The 19,367-nt window shown below is 44.4% G+C and overlaps 1 protein-coding gene across 4 annotated transcripts in view; it reads left to right on the top strand.

The window, feature by feature from the left end:
* The window catches only part of ADCY8 (adenylate cyclase 8), a 383,431-nt gene that overhangs the window by 280,389 nt on the left and 83,675 nt on the right, over positions 1-19,367 (top strand). For all 4 annotated transcript variants that reach the window (XM_068238028.1, XM_068238027.1, XM_068238031.1 and 1 more), the window contains 2 exons: positions 5,688-5,788; positions 15,845-16,046. In XM_068238028.1, coding sequence (XP_068094129.1) covers positions 5,688-5,788; positions 15,845-16,046 — 303 coding nt within the window. The remainder of the gene's footprint in view (positions 1-5,687; positions 5,789-15,844; positions 16,047-19,367) is intronic.

Raw genomic sequence — 19,367 nt, 5'->3', positions numbered from 1 at the left:
TCACTCCAAACCTGGCCACACATAAAACAATAAAATCATTCACTTTCCCTTTTTTTCTTGTTACAAAACAATCGGTTTAAATAGGCTCTGGCTGCTATGGCACTACAAGTACCAGCATGTCAGGCCATGCTCTGGCTGCTATGGCACTACACATTCCAGCATGTCCTCCAGGCACTGGCTGCCATAGCACTACAAGTACCAGCATGTCCCAACAGGCTCTGACTGCCATGACACTACAAGTACCAGCATGCCCCACCAGGCTCTGGCTGCATAGCACTACACATTCCAGCATGTCCTCCAGGCACTGGCTGCCATAGCACTACAAATACCAGCATGTCCCACCAGGCTCTGGCTGCCATGACACTACAAGTACCAGCATGCCCCACCAGGCTCTGGCTGCATAGCACTACAAATACCAGCATGTCCCAACAGGCTCTGACTGCCATGACACTACAAGTACCAGCATGTCCCAACAGGCTCTGACTGCCATGACACTACAAGTACCAGCATGTCCCAGCAGGCACTGGCTGCCATGATACTACAAGTACCAGCATGTCCCACCAGGCTCTGGCTGTCATGACACTACAAGTACCAGCATGCCCCACCAGGCTCTGGCTGCCATAGCACTACAAATACCAGCATGTCCCAACAGGCTGTGGCTGTCATGACACTACAAGTACCAGCATGCCCCACCAGGCTCTGGCTCCTGGCTGCTCTACAAGTACTAGCACGCCCCCCTCCCCCCCCCCCCCCCCCCCCTTCCCAGACTCTGGCTGGTAGAGTTTTTCAGTGTACCTTTGCAGATTACAGTAATTCTTTAAAGGCAGATCAGTGCTTTGCAAATGAGCGTCTGGAGAGTAAATCCCTGGACATCACATACAAACAATTAGCAGTTGCATCAGCATATGTTTTGCATCTGGAAATACAGAAGCTGAGGATGAAACAGCTTCAAGAATCAAGAGAGGCGAGGGCCCCCCTCCTGTGCATCACCAATTGTCCTATAATTATGTCACCTGGCCTTGCTGGCCAATAGCAAACTGTGAAACAGGGCGAGGAAGGCCAACATTTGCATAATTGAGCAAGTTGAGTGACGTTAGCAAGAGTAACCGATGTAAGCCACCATCTTTTACAAAAGAGGCTGGTCAGGATGGGTATTGATGATGTATATTGTAACACAGTTCTACTACTGAGTAGCTGATCTGCAGGGGAGGGGGGGGGGGGGGTTATTGTGAGGTTAGGATAAGATAACGTAATCGTAGCATATTTGTGAAATTACTGGAATACTACTATTGGGAACAATTTAATTTAGCTAGCAGCACTTTTAAATGTATGTCGCATTTCTGGCTGTCATGCTTGCTTGCTGATTCATAGATTCAACACTAAATTAGCCCCATGAGGAGAGTTATATAAGACATAACTTTTAATACAATCATTAAAATACTAATTTCTATACGAAGAAATGTAAGGACAAATCGAGACAGGATACAATTACATTCAGGGATCGAATATATCTGCAACCAATGCAGACCTTCAAGTCCCAGTCTCAGATACCTGTATTCTCTACTGAAAAATGCTTTTTACATTTAAGAAAGAACTCCTCCACCAACCCAACATGTTTCGTCCCCTTAATTGGAGCCTTTGTCAGGGGAGAAAAGTGCCTAGTGCATGGGTGCAATATGCATAGTGCAAAACAGCATTTACAAATACATTTCAACATGAAAATAATAAATAAGAGCGATGTGCTCTCTTGCTCTGACAGCAACACTGCTTGGGCATGCCAGTTGCGTGTGGTTTAGTATTAGTCATGGAGAGAATCCGAAGACATAACAACAAAACGTTGTTTAAGTGATACCTTTAAAGACTAACTGTACAAGATTTCTTTGCAAGCTTTTAAAACTTTAAGTTTTTCTTCAGGCATATTACAGAACTGGATGGTTCTGATCCAGTTCTGTATAATGTCTGAAGAAGAAACTAAAAGTATCGAAAGCTTGCAAAGAAATCTTGTACAGTTAGTCTTTAAAGGTATCACTTAAAGGGACCTCGAGGAGCAAAAATAAATGAAATCGCTACTTACCTGGGGATTTCTCCAGCCCACCGTAGGTCTGGAGGTCCCCCAGCGTCCTCTTGGCTCCTCTCCCGCTGCGAGTCATCAGGCCAGCCGCTGCGCGTCATCAAGCGTAATGACGCACAGCGGACCGGCGTGATGACGTGCAGCGTCAGAGATAAGGAAGCTGCAACCCGACACCCGGCCCGGGTGTCGCCGGTGCTGTATGCGGCAGCGGGACCGGGAGAGGAGCCAGGAGGATGCCGGGGGACCTCCCGACCTACGGTGGGCTGTAGAAATCCCCAAGTAAGTAGCGATTTCATTTATTTTTACTTCTCGGGGTCCTTTGTTACTTCTTTTGTCGTTATGTATTTGGATGCTTGGCCATGAGCTCAATATGGCCTCAATTCACTAAGATCATGCTGGAGATAATAAGGCAAGAGAAAACTTACCTCACACAGTGAGAGAGTTATCTTATCTCTTCATTCCTTACGTTACCTCCTCTGTAGTTAATTTACCTCCTCTGTAGTTAATTTACCTCACCTGTAGTTATTTTCACACGCAGTTAATTAACAGCCTGTCTTTAACTCTGGAGTTATTTTAAGGATTAAAGAGTTAACTTAAAGACAGAAGAGTTAACTTTAGGTTTGCCTGAGGTAATATGTTTCCTGAATACTACATGCCTTATCACCATGGTAACAACTCTAGAAGAGTTATTAAAGACAGGAGATAAGCTTAGTGAATTGAGGCCTATGTCACCAAAGTCATGTTGGCATCGAAATTCACATTTTCACGTTACTCAATGGCCCATGTGAAATGTACTTTTTCTCCTCAGTGTTCTCCTAGATGGTATTTTCTCACCTTGTCAATAAAATGTCTTTCAAACCACTTACAAACAAGAAATTACTCTGAATAATTTTGTCAGTATTTATTCACCTACAGTACTTTTTGGTATTTTTTCAAAACTCAGGAGAAAAAGTAAATTGCATATGGGCCCAAAATGCTTTTTAAGCCCCCAGCAAGCAAGAAAACACTCAGGCCCATATGCAATTCACATTTTCTCCTGCGTTTTCTCCTGAGATTTCTCCTAGGAGATACTTTTTCATCTTCAATTTAAAATAACTTTTTAACACTTGGCAATTAAAAAAGTACCAAAAAGTAGGTGAAAAATTACAGCAAAAATTATTTGGAGTATTTGTTTGCTAGTTGGTGGTTTAAAAGGCATTTTATTTTAAAGAGGAACTCCAGTGAACATTTTACTGCTGGCAAGTGATGTAGCTGCTGCGTGGTTTTTGGCAGTTGGAAACAGCTGTAAACAGCTATTTCCCACAATGCAACAAGGTTCACAGACAGGAAACTGCCAGGAGTACCACGGTCCTCAGAGTTTCTTGTGGGAGCGCCCCCTGATACAGCGCCCCCTGATGGTCTGTTTGTGAAAAGGAATAGATTTCTCATGTAAAAGGGGGTATCAGCTACTGATTGTGATAAAGTTCAATTTTTAGTTGTGAAAATATCACCTAGAAGAAAAAAGTAAAATTGCCTATGGGCCTCAGAATAAGTTTGACAGTACTTTTTCACCACCTTTTTGGTTCTTTTAAAGTGCTGAAAAGGACTCTTTAAAGTTATTTTAACCTCCCTGGCGGTTAATTTTTTTTTTCAAATGGGCAAAAATCCCTTTTTTTTTTTGTTTTGTTTTTTGTTTCATGTAAAGCTACCAGAGTGGTAGCTACATGAAACACCACTAGAGGGCGCATGTGTCCCTCTAGTGCAATCGTCGCCGGCACTAATAGCAAACAGGGGGGGCGCGTATATACCGTGTTGCCCTGTTTGGCTTCTCCTGTCGCCATGGCGACGATCGGAATGACGTCATGGACGTCAGCTGACGTCAGGCGTACCCGATCCAGCCCATAGCGCTGCCCGGAACTCATTGGTCCGGGCAGCGCAGGGCTCTGGCGGGGGGGGGGCTCTTTCGCCACTGCGTGCGGGCGGTCGCCGCAGAGCGGCGGCGATCGAGCTGTGCGCGCGGCTAGCAAAGTGCTGGCTGCGCGCACAGCACTTTGAATGAGGCGAATCGCCCCAATAGAGCCGGAGAAATCCTCCTGCGCGGCATAGCCCGAACTCAGCTCGGGCTTACCGCCAGGGAGGTTAAAGTGAAGAATTCTCCTAGGAGAAAATTCAGGGGAAAACTTTAATTGCATATGGGCTATTTATCTTTACAAATATTATAATGGATTTCCGCAAGAAACACATTCTCACAAAAACCGAGAACTTTCTATCATTTTGAATAGTAGCTGCTGTCACAGGGAATGCAGCGGTCACTGGGAACATAGCATTACAGGGAGAAAAAGAAAAAAAGAACAGAACCTAGTTGTAAGTAGGATTGGGAGTGGGACTATTTTAGTATCAGATGCCTGTAGACAAATTCCTACTGTGCTTAACAGACAACTAAAGTGAGAGGGATATGGAGGCTGCCATGTTTATTTCCATTTAAGCAATACCAGTTGCCTGGCTATTGTGCTGATCCTCTGCTTCTAATACTTTAGCCACAGACCCTGAACAAGTATGTGGCATATCAGGTGTCTCTGATGTTATTGTCAGATCTGACAAGATTAGCTGCATGCTTGCTTCTGGTGTTATTCAGACAGTACTGCAGCCAAATAGATTAGCAGGGCTGCCAGGCAACTGGTATTGTTTAAAAAGGAAATAAATATGCCAGCCTCCATATTCTTCTTAGGCCTGGAACCCACTACAAAACGCTATCGCTAATCGCAATCATTAGTGTTTTTTATGAGGGGTTTGTAAGCGATTTTATGAGCGTTTTAGGGCGCGATGTGTCATTAATTTGCCAGCGGTTGTGTAGCGATTAGCGTTTTTCATTCTGATTGGTCCTTTTAATTAATTAAACATTTTGTTACAGTGTGCAGTAACTTCAAAACGCTAGAAAAATCGCTCTGTGTAGGTCTTGACGAGCGATTATGCCAGCGTTTATATACTTTACATTGCAAAAACGCTAATCGCTAAAGCTAAAAATGCTGCATCTCCTGCGTTTAGCGATTTGGTAATCGCAATCGCTCCAATGGAATTTGGACATCCATTAACATTAGCTGAGCGTTTAGGGAAATCGCTAGTGGTTTGAATCGCTCCCTAAACGCTCATAAAATCGCTTCAGGGGGTTCCAACCCTCACTTCAGTTTTCCTTTAATGTGAAGCTAGCCCTGCATTGCATAATTACATTGCAACATATACCGTATTGTGATGGTTTGGGACTTTTTGTGTTGTTTTGACATAAACTTACCCTTAGTACATGTTCTGTGTTAGTAAATCCTTGTGTAAATTATGCACATGTTTATTTTATCTTTTGTAATACTGTATTGTGTTATGATATAGATTTATGTGATGCTGATCACAACCAGTACAAGTCTCTGATGCGATCAGATAGAAATGGTCAGTTGTAGGCAATTATTACCAGTTGCTGCAAACTTTTTTGTTAGTTTTATGCAAATTAATTGAATTACCTCCGACTTGCATATGTCTCTATTAAGTCAACATAAAAGCTTCATACAATTATGCGAGAGAGGTTTTTTTTACTGGCAGGTAATTTTATGAGTAATTGTATGTTTTGTATTCTCATATGTTTTTCCAGTATTCACAAATGAGGGATGAAGTCTTTAAGTCGAACTTGGTGTGTGCGTTCATGGTCCTCATCTTCATCACGGCCATCCAAAGCTTGCTTCCATCGTCAAGGTAAATATGGATGCATCCAATAAAACTATCCCTCTAATTATATCATTTATTGCCATTAAAGATAATCTGTACTCTAAAATTCTTACAACAAAAAGCATACCATTCTATTCATAATGTTCTTTTGGGCCCCTCTGTGCTGTTTCTGCCACTCTCTGGTGCAATCCTGGCTTGTAATTAACAGTTCTAGGCAGTGTTTACAAACAAACTAATCAGCTTGTGATAGGCTCACATAAGCAGAGTGTGAGAGTCATACAGAGCCTGCAGGGGGCCTGGAGAGGGTGTGTATAGCTTCTAGCCAATCACAAGTAGCCCTGCATATTCCAGTCTAAGTGCCTCAGCCCGACAGAGCCGACAGAGGAGAGAAGATTAGATCATATAACAGAGATAATACAGCCACTGTGCAAGTAGGAAAGGCTGCAGTAAGCCAGACCACATTAGAACAGGCATAGGAACTTATAGGATAGAAGAAATAAGGATGACAATTTTGTTACAGAGCCTCTTTAATATATGAATGATGTTTTTTTTGTTTGCATACAATATGCTCTGAAACATTGCAGAGAACAGTATTTCCAAGGTAAATATGGATGCATCCAATAAAACTATCCCTCTAATTATATCATTTATTGCCATTAAAGATAATCTGTACTCTAAAATTCTTACAACAAAAAGCATACCATTCTATTCATAATGTTCTTTTGGGCCCCTCTGTGCTGTTTCTGCCACTCTCTGGTGCAATCCTGGCTTGTAATTAACAGTTCTAGGCAGTGTTTACAAACAAACTAATCAGCTTGTGATAGGCTCACATAAGCAGAGTGTGAGAGTCATACAGAGCCTGCAGGGGGCCTGGAGAGGGTGTGTATAGCTTCTAGCCAATCACAAGTAGCCCTGCATATTCCAGTCTAAGTGCCTCAGCCCGACAGAGCCGACAGAGGAGAGAAGATTAGATCATATAACAGAGATAATACAGCCACTGTGCAAGTAGGAAAGGCTGCAGTAAGCCAGACCACATTAGAACAGGCATAGGAACTTATAGGATAGAAGAAATAAGGATGACAATTTTGTTACAGAGCCTCTTTAATATATGAATGATGTTTTTTTTGTTTGCATACAATATGCTCTGAAACATTGCAGAGAACAGTATTTCTGCAGTTGGAAACACTTTGCCTCCGGCCTTTCCTCACTTTTTATTGCCCAAAATGATCCTCAGTGATTGTTTTGGGTGGCAGTTTAGGAATGAGCATTGTACCGAAATGCTGCCGGACTCCCTACCTTACAGCCTGTTCTATTCTATGGAATGGGGAAGGACAAGCAGTGCATCGGTGAGCGCAATCTCCTGCAAAACCCCGCCCCAGGACTTCATGCCAATTGTCGTGGAGTGGTCCTGGGGCTGCCGCTCCACTCACGCCAGTTGGCATGGAGCGGACTTTAAGAGGTGTTAAGGGCCAGTGCACACCAAAACGAGCAAGCGTAATCTCAAACGCTCAACGCTTTTTGATGTGATTTTTCTGAGTGATTCTAGGCATGTTCCTAGCGATTTTTGGAGCGTTTTGGTGTAGAGTTTTTTATATTTTGTTACAGTAAAGCTGTAACTGAACAGCTTCTGTAACAAAAACGCTTGGAAAATCGCTCTGATCTAGCGCTTTTCAGAGTGATTTTCCACTTTCCTATACTTAACATTGAGACTGAATCACCTCAGAAATCAGCAGAAATGCTGCAGGGACTCGCGTTTGTGTTTGGGGAAAAAAGCTCATCACTCTGGTGTGCACCGTCCCATTCAAACACATTAGTCAAGCTCTTTTCAAAGCGCAGGCGTTTTAAAAAGCACTCAGAAGCGCACTAGGTGTGCACCAACCCTAACAATGGTGAATAAAGGAGTTCTCTACATTGTTAAATACAAGCTCGGGGTGCAGGGGTGTAACTACAGGGGAGCAGTTCCTCCATGGGGGCCCAGAGCTGTGGGGGACCTCAACTACTACATCACTACCTCTGATAAATAAAGGGGCCCATCCGTTCAGATCAGGTGGTTTGGTGGCTACACTTGAAGATTATGATAGCCACACTCACGTCATAATAAGGGTATAAGAGGCGCCCTAGTGTAATAAAAGCATCTAAAAGCAGTTTAAAAATGGAAAATAAATTTGAGGTAGCTTACCTCAGTGACAAAAAAATCTTTGTATTTTACAAAGGTTTTTATTAGTACCACAGGGAACGCGTTTCGCGGGTCAGAGCCCGCTTCCTCAGGCCAATAATAGTGCCAAACTAAATGACAGAGTCAGCAAAGGGAGCCTCCCTTTGCTGAATCTGTCATTTAGTTTGGCACTATTATTGGTCTGAGGAAGCGGGCTCTGACCCGCGAAACGCGTTGCCTGTGCTACTAATAAAAACCTTTGTAAAATACAAAGATTTTTTTGTCACTGAGGTAAGCTACCTCAAATTTATTTTCCATTTTTAAACTGCTTTTAGATGCTTTTATTACACCAGGGCGCCTCTTATACCCTTATTGTGCAATCATACCCCCTTACCTCACCCGTCTGAGGGGTGGGTACAGACCACACGTGGCTTTGACCACGGCGGATATCTGTCCCCTTTCTTTTACCAAGGAGAGCGCCCGCATCCAGGTTCCTAGGGACCACCCCGAGTGGAGTCGGGTTTGTTGTCTCCACCCGCTTCCTGTGGTCGGTTGCCCCCCTGCAACCCACCTTTGTGAGTAGTTTCTTACTTTTATTACGTTCCATTGTTTTTGCCATACTACACCATTGGGCTCCCACTTTTGTCTCCTGTATCGTTTCACTAGAGGGTGTTTTTGACACCCACATCCCACTACACTCACGTCATGGTAGCTACAAGTAGCTACGTAGCTACTCATAATCGAAATGTAAATTAGATAGCACTGCTGGCGGCAGAGGGGTGATAACTTACTAGGGGTGTAAGTAGGCCTCACCGGGCCCCGCTGCAATATTCTGAGCGGGTCCCCCCCCCCCCCCTGGGGGCTTGAGGGGTCGCAGCATGAGAGGAGAGCTATGGCCTCATTTTGGGCTCTTCCCTCTGCGCTCCCCTTCAGCATCAATACATTTGGGTATGCAGGCGGCGGGCAGCGGCAGTTACATACCTTCCATGTGCTTCAGCGTGGAAGTTCCTATATCTAGCCTCTGACGTGACTTCCTGTATAAACAGGAAGTCGCGTCAGACACTAGAGGGAGGAACGTCCGTGCTGGAGCGCACGGAAGGTATGTAACTGCCGCTGCACGCCGCCTGCATACCCAAATGTATTGATGCTGGAGGGGAGCGCAGAGGGGAGAGCCCGAGGTGACCGAATGTGGCCATAACTCTCCCCTCATGCTTCCAGCCCCCCAAAACGGCCCTGAGCGGGCTGCAGGCCCTATTGTTACGCCAGTGTAACTTACCTTTATGTCTCTTATAGCTTGTGGGTTCCACTCGCGTCCCACGTAACGCCACTACTTGCTCCTTCTGTGTTTGAAGGAGGAAGTAGTTACGTGGGACGTGAGTGTAACCCATCGGCTATAGGCGGAGGCATAGGTAAGTTAACGCCCCCATCCCCCTCTGCTGCAGGCAGCGCTTTCTAATTAGAATTTCAAAGATAAGTAGCAGCGTACTTGTAGCTACCATCACTGGGGTGGCACGAAAGTTTTGCTGGGGGACCCCATGCTTTGTAGTTCCACCCCTGTGTGGGTGACACTTAGGACAAGGAAACCATCAGTGCCTTGAGTTAAAGGACAACTGAAGTGAGAGGTATATGGAGGCTGCCATATTTATTTCCTTTTAAACAATACCAGTTGCCTAGCAGCCCTGCTGCTCTATTTGGCTGCAGGAGTGTCTGAATAACACCAGAAACAAGCATGTGGCTAATCTTGTCAGATCTGACAATAATGTCAGAAACACCTGATCTGCTGCATGCTTGTTCAGGGTCCATGGCTAAAAGTATTAGAGGCAGAGGATCAGCAAGGCTGCCAGACAAATGGTGTTGCTTAAAAGGAAATAAATATGGCAGCCTCCATATAACTCTCAGTACAGTTGTCCTTTAAAGGATACCCGAAGTGACATGTGACATGAGGCGATAGACATGTGTATGTACAGTGCCTAGCACACAAATAACTATGCTGTGCTCCTTTTTTTTTTCTTTCTCTGTCTGAAAGAGTTAAACATCAGGTGTGTAAGTGGCAGTTCCTGTCAGGACTGGGTCGGACTACAGTGGGACCCTCACTGATAAGAAATTCCAACTATAAAACACTTTCCTAGCAGAAAATGGCTTCTGGGAGCAGGAAAGAGATAAAATGGGTCAATAGTTCATAGATTTTAGCTTTGGCATACTTTAATGAATGTGTCATTGAGCAAAAACAATAAAATAGTAAAAACTTATAAAGTAGATTTAAATATAAAATAAAGCTATGGAATATCTTAAAAAGTCGTTTTTAGGAGAAGGAGGATAGATACAATTGTTTATTTCATTCGTTTATTTTCACCTCGGGTGTCCTTTAAGATCCATTGATAATTAAATAGGCCACCACAAATCTCTATGAACCCCCCTGTTGGGAAGCAGCTGCTGCACCAGGCTAGTATGAAATCACGTAACTTTCGCTCATTCGGCTGATCCTGTCCCCGTAATAGGAGTTTAATATGATCCGTCAGCTCACGCTCGCCCGGAGACCCCTGGGAGCGGAAGCTACATTATATTTTCCGTGCTTGTCATCTGGGAAAATAACTGTGGAAATTATTTCTCTGTCTACAAGCTATTAGTGGCTGAGACATGCATATTGGGATTTGATAAAGATATTCTTTTTTTCCTTGAAAGCTTGACGTTCAGTTAGGGATGAACACAGCAGGTGGGAATAGCGCTGGATTTGGCGGCAGAATTCTTGGGGTCACCTGAAGTTGAAGGGCGAGACGTTGGTCAATGGGAAGGTGAACCATGAGGTTGTGACCTTCTAACAAGCAGAAGAGCCGCCACATGTACAGAGCAGACACCTTGATTGGCCGTTCACTGATGTATAAATAGGAATGCCACTCCTTTCCGAAGAAAGCTTTGAGAAGATGATCTTGACGAACATTTGAGCTCATCCCTACTGTAGTCCACAGCATCTTTTTTGGGGTTGCTGTATAAGAAACTGTAACCAAGGATTGAACTCCATCCCAATCAGTAGCTGATGCCCCCTTTCCCATGAGAATGTTTTACTTTTTCTCAAATAAAACATCAGAGGGGTCTATGTGGCTGATATTGTGGTGAAACCCCTCCCATAGTGTGATGTCAGGACCAAGGTACTGACACCATACTGTGGGATCCTTGTTGCATTGTGGGAATTAATGACTGTTTCCAACTGCCAAGCAACCTGTATCTCCCTCTGAGCATATAAATATCTATTTAAAAATAAAAAAAAACTGTTGCTGCTGTCTGTTTTTTTTCATGTCTGCCAATAGTTAAGATGATGACCTGCAGGCTGATTGTGGATCAAACAACATGAACAAAATACATGGCGAATGTCAATCATTTCTTGATCTCTATTCTGTTTTTTAACTTCTCAGTTTGCAATATATTGATTTATTTTTTTCCTTTGTCACGCAAGTTCCTTTCTTGATCCTGAGATACTTATAGTTATAGCTATCATTTTTCGTACCTTTCGTACCTTAATTTCTTTTCTCTGTCCTGAGAGACTGACAACTAAGGGCACGGAGAGAAAAAACCTTTCTGCTCTCTGCACAATTGTTCTATTGACTGAATTTGTTCAGCCACTGATAACGAATCATACAAAGTTTTGTAGACAAAGATTTGTAGACAGTCCCTATTCAGTGTTCAGCAGGGTCTTGTGTACAACGCCCCAACCCCAACCTCTCCACCCCCTCCCCAAGTGCTGTGTACTGTAGTGATGCTGGAGGAGTCTGCAGAGCTCCGACCCCAACCTCTCCACCCCCTCCCAAGTGCTGTGTACTGTAGTGATGCTGGAGGAGTCTGCAGTCAGTTCTGCTCCATCAGGGATGGACAGAGTGAGTGTGATAAGCTGAGGTCAAGGAACACACTCGTCTGTCGGTTTTCTTTATGCGTTTTCTGCACACCATGTGTGCCTGTATGTGTGGACACATGCATGTTCTATCACAGAAGCTAATGTAATTGATAGAGAAAATGCTTGCAGTGCTTCACTGCTGTCTGTTTACTTTTTATCTGCATGGGGAAACACATTCAAGTGTGCACTAGCCAATTGAATAACATTTGATCTCAGTTAATCTGTGCAGGAAGGGGAGGGGCCCATCCAAAGTTTTGCAGGGTGGACCAGGGATTTCTAGCTACGCCCCTGAACAATAGACAATGGTAGATGTACTTAGTTCTTCAATTCAGAGAAAATTGAACTATGCAAGTGCAAAGCGCTCTTCTGGCTACAGAGGCGCAATCAGGAGAGGCGCGCGGCAGAGGATCCGGGTCCTGATGCAGGTCACGATCTTCTGGAGGGGAGAGCAGAGGCCTGGCTCAGAGTGGAACTATACCGTGGGACCTCATAGACTTCTATGGGCTGGAAGAAGGCCCAGGGGAGTGAAACTTTTATTTTTCAGATTGTCAGGTGCATCCCTTAACAACGGACTTGCTTACACCTGCCCAAGAAATAGCCTTTGAGTCAATGGTCCAATTACTTTTAAACCCCCTGAAATGATGGGATTGTGATAAAAAAAATTCTTTAGTTGCCTCACATCCTGATTCAAAACTTCTTACTTTCACATTTTTGTGCAATAATTTTGTTCACTTCAACTGCATCTGAGTTGTTTCATTTCAAGAGACTCTATAACAAAAATTTCAGCCTTATTTCTTCTATCCTATAAGTTCCTATGCCTGTTCTAATGTAGTCTGGATTACTGCAGCCTTTTCTAGTTGCACCGTCTCTGTAATGTATCTAATCTTCTTTTCTTTGTCAAGCTTTGTCGACCCAGAAAGGAATGCACTGCCTCTGCTGTGATGGGGAGAAGTTATTCACGCCCCCTCCACGCCCCCTGCAGGCTCTGTGTGTGTGCTTTGCTTATCCCTCACAGACAGTTTTCTGCTCTCAATTTCAGCTTGTCTGAGGGGGGAGGGAGCTGCCCATGTTGAGAAACTGAGAATGCCTGACTGGAGTGCAGATAATTCACTATGTAATAAAAACTTGTAGTATACAGTAACATGATATATATATATATATATATATATATATATATATATATATATATATATACAGACATCACTTCCTGGTCAGCGGCCATGTTTTTTGTTTGTAAACACTGCCTAAAGCTGGCAATTAAAAGCCAGGATCGCGGCGGGGAGCGGCGAAAACGGCAGATAGAGATCCAGGCGATCACAGAGAATCGATTGGTACGTTTTATATTGTACAAATTGGACAATACAGATTCTCTTTAAAATTCATTGTGGTAATTTACAGAACCAAAATTAGAAAAAAAAAGTTGCCTGTCGAAATATTTATGGACCTTACTGTAAATGTATAAAAAACATGAATAATACAGGATGTGGGAATGCTGATTAGCAACCTGCAATTAAGGAGAATCTATAAACCCCCCCCCCAAAAAAACAGGGGGGGTTGGGAGGGGTACTTACCTCGGGAGGGGGAGCCTCTGGACCCTAATGAGGCTTTCCTTGTCCTCTTCACCCTCCGGGATCCAGTGCTGGCAGCCCCCGAACATCAGGCTTGGCCATTTCGCCTGAGCCCATCAGAAAGCCGCTACTGTACCGGTGCAGGATTGCGGCTGGTAAATTTTGCAGCTGTGCCAAGATTTTTCAAGGGTTGCCACTTGCCAGCACTGCATCTAAGAGGGCGAAGATGATGGGGGAAGCCTTATTAGTAACCAGAGGCTTCCCCGCCCCCAAGGTAAGTAACCCCCAGGTGCTGTTCTTTTTGTTACAGATTCTCTTTAAAGGAATTCTATAGGTGGGTTGGGGGAAAAAGAGTTGAACTTACCCGGGGCTTCTAATGGTCCCCCGCAGATACTCTGTGCCCGCACAGCCACTCACCGATGCTTCGGCCCCACCTCCGGTTCACTTCTGGAATTTCAGACTTTAAAGTCTGAAAACCACTGCGCCTGCGTTGCCATGTCCTCACTCCCGCTGATGTCACCAGGAGCATACTGTGCTGGCCCAGTATGGTCTGTGTCTGCGCAGTATACTCCTGGTGACATCAGCAGGAGAGCGTGGACACGGCAACGCAAGCGCAGTGGTTTTCAGACTTTGAAATTCCAGAAGTGAACCAGAGGCGGGGCCGGAGCATCGGTGAGTGGCTGCGCCAACACAGGATGTCTGCGGGGGACGATTAGATGCCCCGGGTAAGTTCAACTCATTTTCCTCCGACCCCCTACAGTATTCCTTTAAATGTAAAATATACTAACACAAAATAAATGTAACATAAATTCATATAGGATTTTCCCTCTGGTTCCCTTTGGCTACTTTATTCAAATACTCGCTTTATAACAGAAATCCAAAATCCAAATCTCTTTGCGGCAGCCAGCGAGAGGCCAGCATGCTTCTCGGCTGTGACGGTGGGACAAAGCCGCACTTCAGCGGAGATGCACTTAGTTAAATTGCTCTCGTGAAATCCGCGCTATTTGCCAACAAAGCGGAGAGGCGGCTGAAAAGGTGTTTTCTTCTTTCTCAGAGGCTGCAGAATTCAACAACACTTAAAAACGATTCCAAATTTCCACCGAAAGTAGCATCGGTAAAGCGACACCTTTCATGTACCAGCGTTGTGTTTACACAGTGCAGAGATATAGAAATTGCCTGATGTGTTTTATCTGTCGCCTCTTCTATCCCGCTCCAGCGCTGGTGGAGAGATAAAAGTGAACAGCGTGTTATAAAGCCCCCCGTACTGGTTGTCTTGGCTGCCAAATTCAGGCACAGGGTTTTTATGCTTTCACCGGTCATGGATTTATGTGAATGGTGAATAATAAAGTTTGGCAAAACAAAAAAAATGTAGTTGCTGTAGAATTGCTCTTTCGTGCCACAGTTGCCTGGCAGCCCTGCTGACCTATTTGACTGCAGTAGTTTCTGAATCACACCAGAAACAAGCATGCAGCTAATTTTTTCAGATCTGACAATAATGTCAGAAACACTGAGGGCTCGTTTCCACTATTGCGGTGCGGAATCGCCTGGATTCCACCGCTGATGAAATCGCATGCAGATGCGATTCTGCATGCGTTTTTTGCCGCGAATTCGCACGCGAATTCGCATAGGTGAGGGTATATGCGATTTTAACCATGTCACTGCCTGTGTGAATTTACATTGGTACCTATGCGAATTCGCATGCGAATTTGCGGCAAAAAACGCATGGGGAAAACGCATGCGATTTCCCTATTAAATACATTGCATGCGATTCGCATGCATTCCACTCGCAGGCGAATTCTGCGGCTCTTTTGTGCGTTTTTTCAGCGCTGAAAAAAACGCACCTCAACAACGCTACAGTGGAAACAGGCCCATCCACTTGCATTACATGTGCGAATCCGCCTGCGTTGGACGCAGGCGGATTCGCGATAGTGGAAACGAGCCCTGAATCTGCTGCATGCTTGTTCAGGATTTATAGCTAAACGTTTATGAGGCAGAGGATCAGCAGGACAGTCAGGCAACTGGTATTGTTTGAAAGGAAATCAATACGGCAGCCGCCATATCCCTCTCGCTTCACTTGCCCTTAAAAGAGAAACTTTAACCAATAATTGAACCTCATCCTAATCAGCAACAGCATAATAACCTTTAAACAATAAACCTAAAACATTTTTTTTTGTTACAGCTGATACAAATCCTACAATCAATCTGCACTGTTTCTGCTTCCTGCTTTCATGGAAGCAGACACATCGTTAACATCCTGTGCTTTCAAATGAGCTCATCTGCCATCTCTGCCATGGCAGTCATGTGACACAAGGGGAGATCAAATTACAATTTGTGATTAGACAAAAATAAGGGAAAATGAAACAGGCTAAAGTTTCGAAATACATACAGGGTGCATTTCTCTAGGTTTTCCTTCTGTCCTGTACAAGAGTTCATATCCACTGTAATAGTCTCTCTCTGTAATTGTTTCTCTGCAGGTTGTTGCCCATGGTGATCCAGTTCTCCATCCTGATCATGCTGCACTCGGCTCTGGTCCTGATCACGACGGCGGAAGACTATAAATGTCTACCCCTGGTGCTGCGCAAAACCTGCTGCTGGATTAATGAGACTTACTTGGCCAGGAACGTCATCATCTTTGCATCCATTATGATTAATTTCCTCGGAGCCGTAATCAATATCGTAAGTCATTTCGCCGCGGGAAAGGCTGGTGGGGGAGGGAGGAGTGGAGCACGGAACGCTCCGTATCAAAAATAATCGAAATAGAGACACGTGCTCCTTGTGATGTATATGTTTGTATGACCGTGGCGAACAGCTGGAGGCTAACGCATGAAATAATGCTATGGTGAGGACCGGTCTAGCACAGGATCACTAGTTTGCTGTGAGTGGTCTATTCACTTGAATGGGGTGCTGACTGCTGAACGCAGCACCTGAGATTACACAGTGGTCATATAGTATCGGGTTGTTTTGGCACTGAGTGGTTCCTTTGCAGATCTTGGTGAATTGGATTTTATCACTTGGCTTCTTCATTAGTTGAGTATAGAATATTTGAGCTCTTTTTTTTTTCTTTGGCTTGTATAGGTTAGAGTTAGATGCTTGGGGGAAAGGGGGTGCTAGGACATGGAGGCAGAGCAGGGACAAGGTCCTCCAGCACCCAAGGCTGAGACACCAAAGTGCGCCCCTCCATCCCTGCCACCCCAGCCGTCACACACTGATTGCTATTAGACTAAGAGGGCCACAGGGCCTACAACCTCCCCAACACCTTAATATCTAGTTCTCTGGCTTGCAGTCACTGCCATGTATCCCCTTTTCTTATTTCTTTCTGCTTCATACACAATTAGGAATGACAGCTGAATGAATTGTGCGCCCCTTCCTACACTGCGCCCTGAGGCTGGAGCCTCTCCAGCCTATGCCTCGGCCCGGCCCTGCATGGAGGTCTATGTTTGTGAGGAAGGTCAGGGAGAGAGTATAGGTATTTTAAATGTTAAAAGGTTTTTATTTTATTTTTTGTTTTAAATGGTTTTATGTTGGTGAGAAGGGTTTTATGTTGATGACAAGCGAGATCATCCTGGAGTTTGTCATATTTTTTTTTGGGGGGGGGGTGCCTCCTTTCTGATGCGCTCCATGCCACATTCCATCTTCTTACACTTCTGCCTTCAGAGCAGGAAGTTTTGGTTTAGAAGGTAGGAGTGTAAGAAGATGGAACGCAGCTTGAAGCGCATTTCTTGTAAATATACTCATGCAGTCTCTGCCTAGCAGTTCATGTGTGTTTGAACCACTGAGCAGTGGGATCACCTTGGAGTGATAGTCGGATCTGTTGAGTTCTACAGAGCTCCTTCCCTTATCTGCTGGCAGAATAGTGATTTCTGTTACCCTGCTGAGTGATTTTAGCGTGTACATGAAAGGAAACAAGTGCCCTTAGGGGGTACTTACCTCAGCAGGGGGAAGCCTCCTTAGCAGAGGGAATCTAGCGCTGGGACACAAAAAAAGTCAGCTGACAAGGCGTGCAGACGCAGTAACAGCTTTCCAATGGGATCTGGTGGAAATAGCCTAGCCTGATCGGGCGTGGCTATTTCTGCCAGGGCCCAAGCAGAAAGCCACCTGTGCCTGCTTGCAGTGGTGACTGGGATTATTTTTGTTTACTTTTGCCGGGGGACCCATTGGAGGAAGGGGTGTGTGGAGGACGACGGGGGAGAAGCCTCTTTAGGATCCAGAGGCTTCCCCCTGCCGAGGTGAGTACCCCGTAGGGTAGATTTTTTCCTTACAGGTTTTCTTTCCTGCATGGTCCAGTCTGATGGGGATTCCAGTACTGATTAGCGAGAATGATCTTGCAAAAAGTGAGATTGTCTCCTGTGGGGGATGCGCCGCAGTTTAGGTGAGCTAACCCCCGCATACACACCCCGACCATACAGGATCAGCTGGAGGGTTTATGAATGGCAATGTGGGACTGGAGGACGCCCTGGGAAACCTCATCAGGAGGATCTAGAGCCTTATCACTTGTTAGTTAAGTATGTGTTTTTGTACCGGAGCTTCAGCTCAGGTATACTTAAAAAAAAAATAAAAAGATCTATTTTTAATGCATAACCACTTTACCCCCGGCGGTACGGATTTCTCTGTCCCTTTTTCCACCCTTATAAAACCAAGGGACGGAGAAATTCGTACCTCCCGCGCTACCGCCGCTGTCCGCGCTCCCGCCACTTGTGCACTCCGCCACCCGCTTGCCCGGAGATCAATGAATGGTAAAATCCATTCCCGTTCGTTGATCTAAGCCCCCGCAATGATCTGCTGCTTCTATGAGAAACAGCGCGATCATTGTAATTTTCCCAGCCTCGTAGTGCTTCCTGTAAGCGTCCTTCCGGACGCTTACAGGTCGCATGAACACAAACTCACTATGGCCATCTTGTGGCCAAATAGTAAAACTACACCCTAAAGCATTTTACATATACAAATACATTAGTTTTACACAATAAATTAACTCATTACCTCCCACACTCCCCAATTTTTTTTTTAATGTAATTAAAAAAAAATACAATAAAAAAAAACATTAATAGTTACCTTAGGGACTGAACTTTTTAAATATTTATGTCAAGAGGGTATAACACTGTTACTTTATAAACTATGGGCTTGTAATTAGGGATGGATGCAAAACTGAAAAAAATGCACTTTTATTTCCAAATAAAATATTGGCGCCAAACATTGTGATAGGGACATAATTTAAATGGTTTTATAACCGGGACAAATGGGTTTTAATTACAGTAGCATGCATTATTTAAAAACTATAATGGCTGAAAACTGAAAAATAATATTTTTTTCCCACATTTTTTCCTATTTTCCCATTAAAACACATTTAGAATAAAATAATTCTTGGCATAATGTCCCACCTAAAGAAAGCCTAAGGGGTGGCGAAAAAAACAAGATATAGTTCATTTCATTGCGATAAGTAATAATAAAGTTATAGACGAATGAATGGAAGGAGCGCTGAAAGCTGAAAATTGCTCTGGTGCTCAGGGGGTAAAACCCCTCAGTGGTAAAGTGGTTAATTAAAAACACAAAAAAAAAGCAAAACACACCTTTCTAGTTAATGATACACTTTAAGTCCAGTTTCGGACCTTTGTTTGTTACTTGACCTAAGTTTCGGCACTGTTTAATGCTGGGCATACACGGCTCATTTTTACTGCTCAATCCTCCCGCTCGATCGTTTCGTCGCTCGATTCCACAGTCAATTCTCTTATCTTCCGCTCGTTTTTCTTATCTTTTTCCATTCACTGCAATCCGGAATCGAGCGGCGAAACGATCGGGCGGGAGATCGGACATGTCGGAAATGATCTATCGAGCCATCTTAATGGCTCAAAAACAAGCCGTGTATGCCCAGCACTAGACTGACAGGGTCCCTTTAACCGCCCTGCAGAATAGATGTGGGCTGAGCAGTACCGCACGGTTGCGGCTTCTCTCCCGAAAAAAAGAAAAGCCTCTCAGTGAACATAAAAGTTGAAAAATTTGGAG

This window comes from Hyperolius riggenbachi, chromosome 5 (genome assembly GCF_040937935.1).
Source record: "Hyperolius riggenbachi isolate aHypRig1 chromosome 5, aHypRig1.pri, whole genome shotgun sequence".
NCBI lineage: Eukaryota > Metazoa > Chordata > Amphibia > Anura > Hyperoliidae > Hyperolius > Hyperolius riggenbachi.
Note: the sequence above shows the minus strand (reverse complement) of the source record. Positions and strands in the feature narration are given on the sequence as shown.